This window comes from Vicia villosa, unplaced genomic scaffold, assembly GCF_029867415.1.
Source record: "Vicia villosa cultivar HV-30 ecotype Madison, WI unplaced genomic scaffold, Vvil1.0 ctg.000422F_1_1, whole genome shotgun sequence".
Taxonomy (NCBI): Eukaryota; Viridiplantae; Streptophyta; class Magnoliopsida; order Fabales; family Fabaceae; genus Vicia; species Vicia villosa.
In genome coordinates, this window is record NW_026705199.1 from 361,222 (window position 1) to 373,513 (window position 12,292).

The window sequence follows — 12,292 nt, forward strand, 5'->3', positions numbered from 1 at the left end:
TGTCTATGTAACATCATTATTTTTGTTAACGTTAATGTCCTAGTTTGTAGAAGTTATTTTCTAGGTTGTAGGAGTTATTTTCGGTGTTGTTAATAAGTTGCCTAGTTTTTAGGAAGTCTTATTTTTTTTTACTAGTGTAAATTATTCTCTAATTTTGTTATGTAAGGGTTTTAAATAGCCAACTTCTCAAATGAAATAAACAAACTTTTTCAGTTTATCAATTTTAACCATCATTTATATATAGACCGAGACAATAGAATAGTATAGTAGCTTTTTTCATCTTTAACCAGTACTAATTTTCTTCAGTAGTTGTATATGTTACCTTGTATAGAGTTGGCTATGAAGGTCTTCCCTTGACCAGTTTGGATACACAAATATGCTCATCACAAGACAAAGACCAAACACCAATGGATATGGTAGAGATGCGGTATTTTGCCATGCTCAAGACATATTGTCAAAGGCAGTAACTTGATACAACTATCAAATTGAATTTCAAGTGTAGATGTAGTTTTGAAATTTAGGAATCATAAAAGAATTTTAGACGTAAATACAATTTTTAAATACAACTTTGAGAAAAAGTAAAAGAATTTAAGATTGTTATCATTAAGAGTGAACAGCTGTCTGCCAGTGTCCTTGTCTGAAATGCAAGTTTCAAGGATAAAACAAGTATGTGAGTAGATATGAAGAGGATGCAAGCTATAGGACTTGATGTTGTTGATAAGTAACATTGCGATATTTTCAATAGGATGAAAAGTAATTCAAAAGTTGAAGATTGAATGTTTAGTTGTTTACACGTCTCTAACTTTCTGGTTGATGTAAGCAAATCAATTTTTCGGCTAATGAACACTGACTCCTATTTTGCTACTAAGGTGATTAACAACAATAATCTTATAATTATTAATGAAACAGTCATGCACTAAGGTATAAAATATTTCAACAGAACTTTGGTATGAAAATTTTAGAGGAGGCAATATTTTGAATTTTCGAATGAAAGGGTTACACAACATAGCCGAAGAATTATCTATCTTAAAACATACGATACCGTCACAAGTGGAAGCTCTATTACCATAGTCTCCTTTGATAAGAATATCTCTAATAAAGTTTTTGAATTGTTTGACAGTAGTAGTGATCGTGGAGCTGAAGATAGAGGAGATAGGGGAATGTAAAAGAAGAAACTCAGGTGAACAGTAAGGGTCGGTAGGGGATAGGATGAGGTGGTGGCGGTCATGGCTGAAGGTTGACAAACGGAGGTGCTTCTTGGAAAACTTGGAATCTCGGGAGATAAGTGTATTCCACGAATTGCATACGCAACGGAATCGAATGAGGTGTTTGACGGAGAGTCTACAAAGTATTTCTACCACCAGATCTAATGGGAGATGCAGTGATGTTAGGGTTGGTTGAGATTGTTTCCTTCTTTTGGCCATCATCTTTGCTAAGGAGAAGGCTATAGGAGAGTGAGATTCAGAGTAACCGTTTTATAGATTTATTTAGGTTGTTATGTTAGTCCCCACCCTAATATTAGTTTCTTTCACATTTATCTTAACAAACTAATTTACGATTATTCTGTATCCTGGATAATATATTTTTAATTTAATTATTTTATAACAAATTTTTAAGAAAAAAAGGGTTTATCAACATTTATTAATATAAATAATTATCCATCTACACATTTCTATTTTTATTTTATCTAATAAATAGTTATTTTTATCAATTCGTAATTTCATTTCAGCATAATTTATCTTAATAAATTTGACTATTTATTATTTAAAGATATTTTGTTTACTAATATTTTGTGCGTATCCATATTATCATATTCTTATTAATTTTAGTTTAATTAAAATAAATTATATTTCCATAAATTTAATTATATCCTGTTAATTGCTATTCATTATAAATGTAAAAAAGTTTATACTATATTTTATTATTTTTAGAAAAGTTAAAATGAAAGTCAAATATTTTAAACTAATAGACAGTTGTGATTAGGGGTGGGAATAGGCTGGGCCGAGCTAGGCTTTGCCAAGCCTGAGCCTGGCGTGCTATAATATTCAAAGCCTAAGCCTGGCCTGTAGCCTATCATAGGCTTATTTTTTTGGCCTGGGCCTGGCCTTTTTGAAGGCCTGATTGGCCTATTAGTCTACTTAAAAGCCTATTTCATTTGAACATTTGTAAATAAGTCATTCAACTCGTCTTTATATAGACTAACAAATTAAAAGATCAATGAGATTAAATGTTTGTTTGCATTAGTTTATTTGAGTTTACCTAGTAGCATAAATTTTGTGATATTATTTGTTTGAGAGAACTTATCGAAACAACTTATGACATTGTTCATAAGATTCTTTTCATCTTATTTTCATAATTTCTTCAAGATAACTAAAATATATTTTTATATTTTTAATTCAAATTAAAAAATATAATATAATAATAATAAAATTATTCATATGTATTTAAATAGGCCGGCCTCTTAGGCTTAAAAGGCTTTTTATGTGGCCTGTGGCCTAGCCTTTTTAGCTAAATAGGCTTATAAAAAAGCCTAGGCCTTTTCTATTTATCTAAAAAGCCTGGCCTGACCTAGGTCTATGTAGGCTGGGCTGTAGGCCCCTGTTAGTCGGCCTGGCCTATTCCCACCCCTAGTTGTGATTAATATTTAATTGAAAGTGTAAATCTTTTTTTACATTATTGATGTATTTCAATAAAATTCTAGTTTTTATGGCACACATTCACTCCGCCCATTACTCTTTGTGGTTTTATTTTTTTATCAATCACAAATATTTCAACAAATTACACATATATTTTGATTATGTCCATCAAATATTTATATTTTATTTACTTCATATCTATTTTTTGATATAATTTGTTTGTTTTTTTATCTTACATAAATATTTCTACATATTATGTATATCTGTTTTGATTTTATCCATCAAATAATTCTTTATTTAATTTTTTTCTTATTTTTGAATTTTATTTTCATATAATCTGTTTGTTATAAAAAGTTTAGGTGAATTGAGTTTTAAAAACTATAGTTTGTTACGCACGCATGAAAGAAATAACAGTAGTAAATGATAAGAATTTGGAAGAAAAAAAATATAATATGAGAATGATATGATAAACTTATTATTATATAATCATGTTATGTGTTTTGATAAAAAAACTATAATGATGTGATAAAATATATATAGTATTTAAACTACAAAATCATCATGTAAAAGAATGATCTATGTATTTTTAAATTCAATAAATAAATAAATAAATTTTAAAAAGTTTAAAGCAATTTAATAACTTTAAATAACTATAGGAAAATCAATTGACACTACTTCATAATCAATTTTATTTTTTTTTTTATATAAAAATTATGAGTAAATAAATATTTGAAGGTTGTTCTTGATGTCAACAAGAACATGTCTACCATGCTAGTGATGATGTAGTTCACATGATTAAGAAGCTTTTAAGGTGTAAAAAAAATCGAGGCATGCTCGAAAGCAATGAAGTCGTCATAAAAATTTGTTTAAATAGAGGCCTCCCGATCCATGTCATGTTAACAGTTCGAGTTTTAAGATCTTTCACATACCAACCAATCCTATTTAAAATTTCGTTCTTGACTGATCGGGAGGCCTCATAGCATATTGTTTATAATCCTACTACTTTTTTTTAAGATGCCAATTAAATTTTTATTTTGACTTTAATACTCTCAACATGGTAAGGTAGTTACTTTTTTGGCAAAATATTTTTTTCAGTTCTGTATCTTGTAGTCATTGTTCATTTTAGTCTCTTAATTAAAAAAAAGAGACCATTTGAATTCTTTAACTGTAAAAACTGAAGCACATTGGTCTTTTCGTCTATTTTGTTAGTCAAATTATGTTAATAAATTATGTGGCAGTGAAGTGGAATGCCATGTGGATTTTGTTGAAAATGTAATTCGTTGGATCAAAATGTGTTGTATGTCGGAATTGTATCAAAGTCGAAATGTCGAAGGAGCTAGCCTCGACAAAATTTTGACTTAGCGTTGTTTTAGTTAATTTCGATCAGAAATTTTTATGGTCTGAATACAATTCAAAAGTTCTTGAAAATATGCATGTAACTAACTTGTTAAGTAGTTGTGCTTGAATTTCTTCGAACCCTTTGGAGATGATGGTAATGAAGCAATACCAAAACCCTCCACACAGCAACTAACTGCTGTAAAGGTAGGACACATTAGAGTCAAGAGTGGCAGCTAGCTTTGATGATGCATTTGGACATTATAAGATAAGCAAGTATCATTCTTTTATAAGCATTACATCTCAATTGGTGAAAAAGTTTAATTAATTTTCCATGTGGGAGCATTGGGATGATGTGGCAGTGATTTGGCTATTTTCTTTTCAACTTCTTTTTCACTTCTACAGCAATGTAATGCATCAGAAAGGCCTAATTCTAGCTCAGTAAGCTTTAATCACTCTCTTTTATTTGCATTTGTAAAAGAAATAAAGAGCCAACCAAAATATGTATTTCATCTAACAATTGTTTCAAAGTTTTTTTTTTTTTTTTATAGAAAAACAAGCTTCATTAATATTCAATCAAGCAAGAATTACAAATGTTAGGACACAATTGAAATGGAACATACTCCATACATAGCCTAAAAGCACTTCTAACATAAAACACTACATAGTCATAAGAGACATTATACATATAATTTTCAAAAGCTAAGGCACAACCAAACCAAATCCAACGACATATCAACGAGCAATCCACTCTCTTGCAAACACCATCAATGGCAATGTAGAAGCGAGAATCCATAGTCTTTTTCCAAATCCAATTAAGGATGATTTCTTTGACTTGTGTTTGCACATTTCGACTTTCTTTGGTCTCAAAATTGCCCCAATTTTTTGAGTGTTCACAAATTAATAGATGACTAGAGATAGTTATGGAATAGATGTTGAACTCATAAGCTTCCTCAATCACTATGAAATGCCAATAGACACACATAAACATGCTATAAGACACAAAACTCTTTTGAGGCATTTTGTCAAACACCAAGAGTGCATCATTTACCACTAAAACACAAAAATACAAAACATAAATTAATAAACCGAAGTTAAACATCCCTGTTAGAATTTGCATATTGTATAACCATGGCGGCTTCGGTGGTGGACGACAAATTTCGGACAACGGAGTTGTATGAGCAGCTCCTTGAAGGAGAGGAGCATCCATTGTTGTTGTGTTTGAGGTGTGTAGAAAAATCACAACTAACTTGTCGTTTCTTCTTGGCGGTGGTGGTTCCGGTGGCGGCCTTAAAAGAAGAGAAGAAAACTTGGCGGTTGGTAGTGGTTGAGAGAGGGAGATTCCGGTGAAAAGTTTGTCTATGGTGAGGGAATGAGAAGGAAGAGGGATGGAGAAGAAAGTTCTCTCAAAAGAGAGGGAGGGTGCCACCATAGAGGTGGAAGGAGAGGACCACCATGGAGGTGGAGAAGAGCCACCAAACCCTAAAGGGTTGGGGAAAAATTTTCTAGAGAGAAGGAGGAGCATCTCTCTCTAGAAATTTGCCTTGCCAAAAATCTCAACAATTGTTTCAAAGTTAATTTTATTGAACATGGTCAATTTTATTTTTTGTCAGGTAAATTAAATTCAGTTCTAACTATGATGGCAAATACTGTAAAAGGGAAAGTGAGGTTGGGAGCAAGAATTCTTCAAGTTGGAGGAGTAGAGAAACTGTTTATGCAACTCTTTAGTGTTAAAGATGGAGAGAAGCTATTGAAAGTGCTACTTATCAACCACCTCAGGTCCTATAGCAGGCCTCCTCTTCATATCCACTCACAAAGTTGTTTTTGGCAGTGAGAAATCCATCAAGATCACTTCTCCCAAAGGAGAATTTATTAGGCCTCCTCTTACCTTTTTTAGTTGTTGTAACTTCCATGTTAAGGCTCTCAGTTTCTTGTATCTCGTATTCAGACTTTGCCAGTACGTAACCTTAATCTTATTTTGTGTACTTTTGGACTGGTTCCATGTTCTCTAACAGACAAAGTTGTTCCTTGAAGTTTAAAACACAGTATATACATAATTAAAAATGGAGATAATTTCCGTCAAAATATGCTAGTACATTCAATATTAGATAACAAAATCTAATTTGACTATGATTCATATAATAAAAAATAGAGTAAACATAATAATTGCTCAAGTTGCATATACCATGAAGTTACTAGGAATCAGACTAAGCATTAAACAAATAACAAGATCATATGTTAACTTATAGGCTGTAATTGAATCTCTAAACTAGGTTAAGAAGCATAACATCTAACAAGGTGATACCAAACTCTCAACATATACTTCTGATGTCATGTCACCCTCGTTGTCGTATTGAAATTTAGGAATCTTGAAATTATTATTTATGGAATCATAAACAACCAAACTATTTATTCCCATCTTCGTACACTCCATCAGCACTTTGTCATCCTCTGAAATATATAATGCTTTGGTATAGCCATAAAAATGACATTCATTCATGTGAGGAACAGTTAAAAATTTAGTCCAAGACTTTTCATTACCATATTCTTTCATAATCCAAACATCACAAAACTCGACCCACCTGTAAAAAAGGAGAGACAAACAATCCCTCAATGTCCCTATGGTAAAAAAAGAGGTAAAATCATCAAAGACCGGCAGTGCAAGCTTTTGATAAGACTCTTTTTCTAAATCAAGAGAAACAATGAACGGTGCAGCAGTATATACCAACCAATTAAGAGAGTGATTAACAAATGTTCCCAATCTAGACACGAGAATGAGGTCAGTACCTGGGAAGTCCTGAATCCTTCGCCAATAATTTGTACCCAAAATATGAACGTTGACTTTTATTTTGCTATTACGTGTCGAATTAACAGCAATAATCTTATAATTATTAATGAAACAATCATGCACCAAAGTATAATATATTTCAAAATAACTTTGGTCTGGATATTTTAAAGGAGGCAATATTTTGAATTTTCGAATGAAAGGGTTACACAACACAACCGAAGAATTATCCATCTTAAAACATACAATGCCGTCACAAGTGGAGACTCTATTACCATATCTTCCTTGGTTAAGAGTTTCTGTAATAGAGTAGTGGAAGTGTTTGACAGTAGTAGTAGCAGAGGTAAAGATAGAGGAGATTGGGGAATGAAAAAGAAGAAAGTCAGGTGAAGGAGAATTAGGGGTTAGGATGAGGTGGTGGCGGTCGTGGCTGGAGGTTGACATTGACTTGCGAAGGTGCTTTTTGGCTAACTCGGAATCTCTGAAGATAAGAGAATTCCATGACTTGCATACGCAACAGAGTCGAATGAGGTGTTTCACGGAGATTCTACACAGTATTTCTTCCACCAGATCAATTGGAAGATGCAATGATGTTAAAGTTGGTTCAGATTGTTTCTTTCTTCTGGCCGTCATCTTTACCAAGGCTAGGAGAGGGAGATTCAGAGTAACCCTTTTATAAATTTATTTAGGTTAAATTTTTTTTAATCATTCTACGATTCCTTATCAGTCAAGTAACCTAATTTTTTTAAGTAAGTTACTAAACAACTTATAGTTATTTTTAAATTTATCTTAACAAACTAATATTAGTTGCTTTCACATTTATCTTAACAAACTACACATATTTACTATTATTATGTATCCTAAATATTATATTTTTAGTTTAATTATTTTATAACAAATTGTTTTAATAATTTTTTAAAATTTTATAAAACAATGGTTTAACAACATTTTTTTCTAATATAAATAATTATCCATCTACACATTTCTATTTTTATTTTATCTATTAAAATGTTTTTTTATTAATTTATATTTTTATTTTAGCATAATTTATGTTAATATATTTGATCCTTTACTTTTTGAATATATTTTGTTTAATATATTTGATCCTTTTCATATTTGGTAAATCTAAGACTAGTTGTTTGCATTGCAGCACACAATGTGCATAATGTGTTGTTTGCAAACAATAACAGGCAGATGGAAATGTGTTAAAGAAGGGTGACATCACAAAAAGGTAAGAGTGGCAGCTACGAAACCACTTTCAAGGAGTTGTAACATCTTAATATTATAAACATCGATTATGTTGTGCGTGAATGCATAAGTTACACATTCCAGATTATGAGATGGAAAATATATTCTAGATTATAAGTGATTGACAGAGATAATTTTTCTGTTATTATGATAGAGCAGCCTGTGCTCTTAAATAGAATACAATGTATTTAGAAAAGAAAATTCCTAATAAATACTCATCACTGCCCTGTTTCAATTCTATAACTAAGGGCCAGTAATTTCTATAAATACATACACATTATTCAGCTAATCAAATCCTATTTATGAGAGTTTAATCCTATTTAAATATAAAATATACAACTAATTAACACTTTGTACAGCTGGTTCTGACACTCCCCCTCAAGTTGGAGAGTGGATATTATACCCATTCCCAACTTGCTGATAATAGATTGAAATGTAGAGCCACTTAATCCTTTTGTAAGAACATCTGCCAGCTGATTTCCAGTTGATACAAATGGTATACATATTGTCCCACTATCCAATTTTTCCTTGATGAAATGTCTGTCTACTTCGACATGCTTCGTTCTATCATGTTGCACTGGATTATGTGCAATGTTTATTGCTGACTTGTTGTCACAATATAGTTTCACGGGTCCATTCCATTCAATCTTTAGGTCATGTAGAATTATTTTCAGCCATAGGAGTTCACAAATACCTAAAGCCATAGCCCGAAATTCTGCTTCTGCACTTGACCTCGCAACAACGTTTTGTTTTTTGCTCCTCCAAGTCACCAAGTTTCCTCCAAGAAAAGTACAATATCCGGATGTGGATCTTCTGTCATCTACTGATCCAGCATAATCAGCATCTGTATAAGCTTCCAAAGTAATTCCTTCACCCTTTGTAAATAGAATTCCTTTTCCAGGAGTGCCCTTCAAGTATTGCAAAATTCGATAAACAACTCTAAGATGATTTTCTTTGGGATTATGCATGAATTGACTCACCACTCCCACTGCATAAGCTATGTCTGGCCTAGTGTGAGATAAATATATTAACTTTCCAACCAACTTTTGATAGGATTCTCTATCCACACTTGCATCTTCAACAAATTCACTAAGTCTGTGATTTTGTTCAATTGGAGTTTCTACTGGTTTGCATCCCAATTTACCAGTTTCAGATAATAAATCCAGCACATATTTCTGTTGAGAAATGAAAATACCATGACGAGAGTGTGCCACTTCAAGGCCCAAAAAATATTTTAATCTGCCCAACTCTTTTACTTCAAACTCTTTCAGCAAACACACTTTTAGGCTATCCATTTCTGCTTGATGATTTCCTGTTACAATTATATCATCCACATAAACAATTAGTGGAGTAACTCCCCCTAAGGCTGAATGCTTAGTAAACAAAGTGTGATCTCCCTGACTTTGTTTAAATCCCATATCTTTCATCACAGTAGTAAACCTGCCAAACCAGGCCCTAGGGGACTGTTTCAGTCCATAAAGGGCCTTCTTTAGCTTACAAACTTTGCCTTTCTCAAAGCTGAACCCAGGTGGGACCTCCATGTAAATTTCTTCTTCAAGGTTCCCATGTAGGAAAGCATTCTTGACATCGAATTGCTGCAAATTCCATCCATAATTAGCTGCTAGAGATAACAAAATTCTGACAGTGCTCATTTTTGCGACGGGAGAGAAAGTATCATGATAGTCAATCCCATACGTTTGTGTGTACCCCTTAGCTACTAGTCTTGCTTTATACCTTTCAAGTGTTCCATCAGACTTGTATTTAAGGGTGAATACTCATTTACAGCCAACAAGTTTTTTGTCATTAGGAAGCTCTACTAATTTCCAAGTTCCATTTTTCTCTAGTGCATCCATTTCGACTTTCATAGCTTCTCTCCACTCTTTGATATCTAGTGCTTCAGTAACATTTTTTGGGATAGTGGTACTGTTTAAATGAGCAAGAAAACTTCTATGATTGTTGGACAAATTATCATAGGATATAAAGTGAGACAATGGATACCTTGGCCTTTTTGTGCATTCTCTAACATCCTTCCTTATTGCAATTGGAAGATCTCTAGCATCCATGGACATATTCTGCTCCTCTAAAACAGTCCCATCAACTTCAGTTTCAAGGGGCACAATTTGCTCCTCTAAAACAGTCTCATCAATTACAGTTTCAGGATTTGGGTCAGATTTTGGAACTTGCACAGGTTGGATAATAGGTGCTGCCCTTCTTGTGTAAACTTGTAGTGGACGAGTAGCATTAGGAGTCTGTAATGAAGTGGGCATAAAAGAAAGGTCTTGGAACAAATCATCCTTATCTTCAATATATTCCTTCTCCCCCTGAAGATAAGGTTTGGAAAAAAAGGATTCGGTTTCGACAAAAGTGACATCAATAGAGACAAAATTCTTTTTTGTTGTAGGTTGATAACACTTGTAACCCTTTTGGGTAGGGGAGTAACCAAGAAATATGCATTTAATAGCTCGAGGATCAAGTTTTCCTCGATGTGGAGAATGAACATGGACAAATTACACACATCCAAAGATCCTAGGAACTAGGTTGTTTGAAGTTTTGAAATTTGGGTAGAATTTGGAGAGGAGCTGAATGGGGCTGTTATTCTGAAGAATTTGAGAGGGTAAGTGGTTAATCAAGTAGGCTGCAGTAAGAGCAGCCTCCCCCCAATATTGTTTTGGAACATTTGTGTGTATTAAAGATGCTCGGGTAACATTGAGAATATGCCCAATTTTTCTTTCAGCCACCCCATTTTGTTGTGGGGTGTGGACACATGATGATTCATGAATAATACCATTTTCAGTGAAAAAAGAAGACAATGTTTGATTAAAATAATCTTTGGCATTATCAGAACGAAACCGTTTGATGGTAGTCTCAAATTGGGTTCTTATCATTTGAAAAAACAATTTAAATATTTGAGTGACTTCACTTTTTTGTTTTAAGAGATACATCCATGACACTCTAGTACAATCATCAATAAAAATGACAAACCAACGGGCCCCAGATATATTTGGGATATTGGATGGCCCCCAAACATCACTATGGATTAAGGAAAAAGGAGTAGACATTCTTTTATTATTATTAGGAAAGCTAACACGTTTGTGTTTAGCAAGTTCACAATCATCACAATGAAAACTTTCTAAGTTTATACCTTGAAACAAGGTGGGAAACATATTTTTGAGAGTGCTAAATGAAGGATGACCAAACCGGAAGTGACGCAACCAGATTTCTTTATTAAGGGAAGGAACAAATTCTGACAACAAAGACAATGGAAGTTGACTCTTAATGCTACTTGTCCCACGCGCTTCCATAAGAAGGTAGAGCCCATTGTCCTCTCTAGCAAGTCCAATCATCTTCCCCGTTTCCTGATCCTGAAATTTGCAAAGTGTAGGAGTGAATGTTACTAAGCATTGTAAATTTGTTGTAAGTTTGTGAATAGATAACAATTTGGCAGATAATTTGGGCACATGCAAGACATCTCTCAAAATTAAATTTTGACTTAGTGGAATATCTCCCTTCCCAGCAACAGTAATAAAAGTGCCATCTGCAGTGACAATCTTTTTATTACTTGGACACGGTGTGTAAGAGATAAACTCAGTAGAGGAATGGGTCATGTGATTCGTAGCCCCAGAATCAACAATCCATGTCTTTTTTTCTGTAGATTGTATAACACTAAGAGCATAAGGATGAGAACTACCTGATAATGCCATGGAAGAACTACCTGTATTTGTGGGTTTGCCTAAAGAGTCTAGTAATTCCCTTAGTTTTGTAATTTCTTCTGGATTGAAGTCTGCAGTAGGTTTGGAATGACTTCCCTCAACAACACTTGATTGGACCAAGTGAGCATGTGCTGGTCCTCCTCGTTGAATGCCTTTGGTGTTCCAATTTCGATTCTGATTTGGCGGTTTTCCATGACGTTTCCAGCATCTGTCTTCTGTGTGTCTTGGCTTCTTGCAGAATGTACACCATAGAGAATCCTTGCTATCCCCTCTTTCAATCTCCATTTTGGGGGTTCCTCCGATTTGACCGTTCTTCCATTGGTCGATGTTCTTCTCTCGACTTTCTGCTACTAAGGCTGAACTTTGAGTTGATTGAGGCTCCATCATCACTCCTCTTCGCGATTCTTCTGTTCGAAAGGCAGCCATGGTTTCATTTAGTGAGGGTAACTCTTTTCCGAGTACTTGAATCCTTATTGGATCAAACTCGTTGTTCAGACCTGTTAAGAACTTATAGATTCTATCCTTCTCCTTATAATTTTTTAGTAAAGTAGCATCTGCTGTGCATTTTGCTTCAAAAT

The 12,292-nt window shown here is 33.5% G+C and overlaps 1 protein-coding gene across 1 annotated transcript; it reads right to left on the reverse strand.

Annotated features, from left to right (window-relative positions):
• Positions 1-6,261: 6,261 nt before the first annotated feature.
• LOC131628076 (F-box/kelch-repeat protein At3g23880-like) lies at positions 6,262-7,389 on the reverse strand. Its single transcript, XM_058898936.1, has one exon. It carries the CDS (start codon positions 7,387-7,389, stop codon positions 6,262-6,264), a length of 1,128 nt encoding a protein of 375 aa, XP_058754919.1.
• Positions 7,390-12,292: the final 4,903 nt, after the last annotated feature.

Excerpts from the sequence above, each read along its gene's own strand:
- LOC131628076 (XM_058898936.1), bottom strand. The coding sequence starts at position 7,389 with ATGACGGCCAGAAGAAAGAAACAATCTGAACCAACTTTAACATCATTG.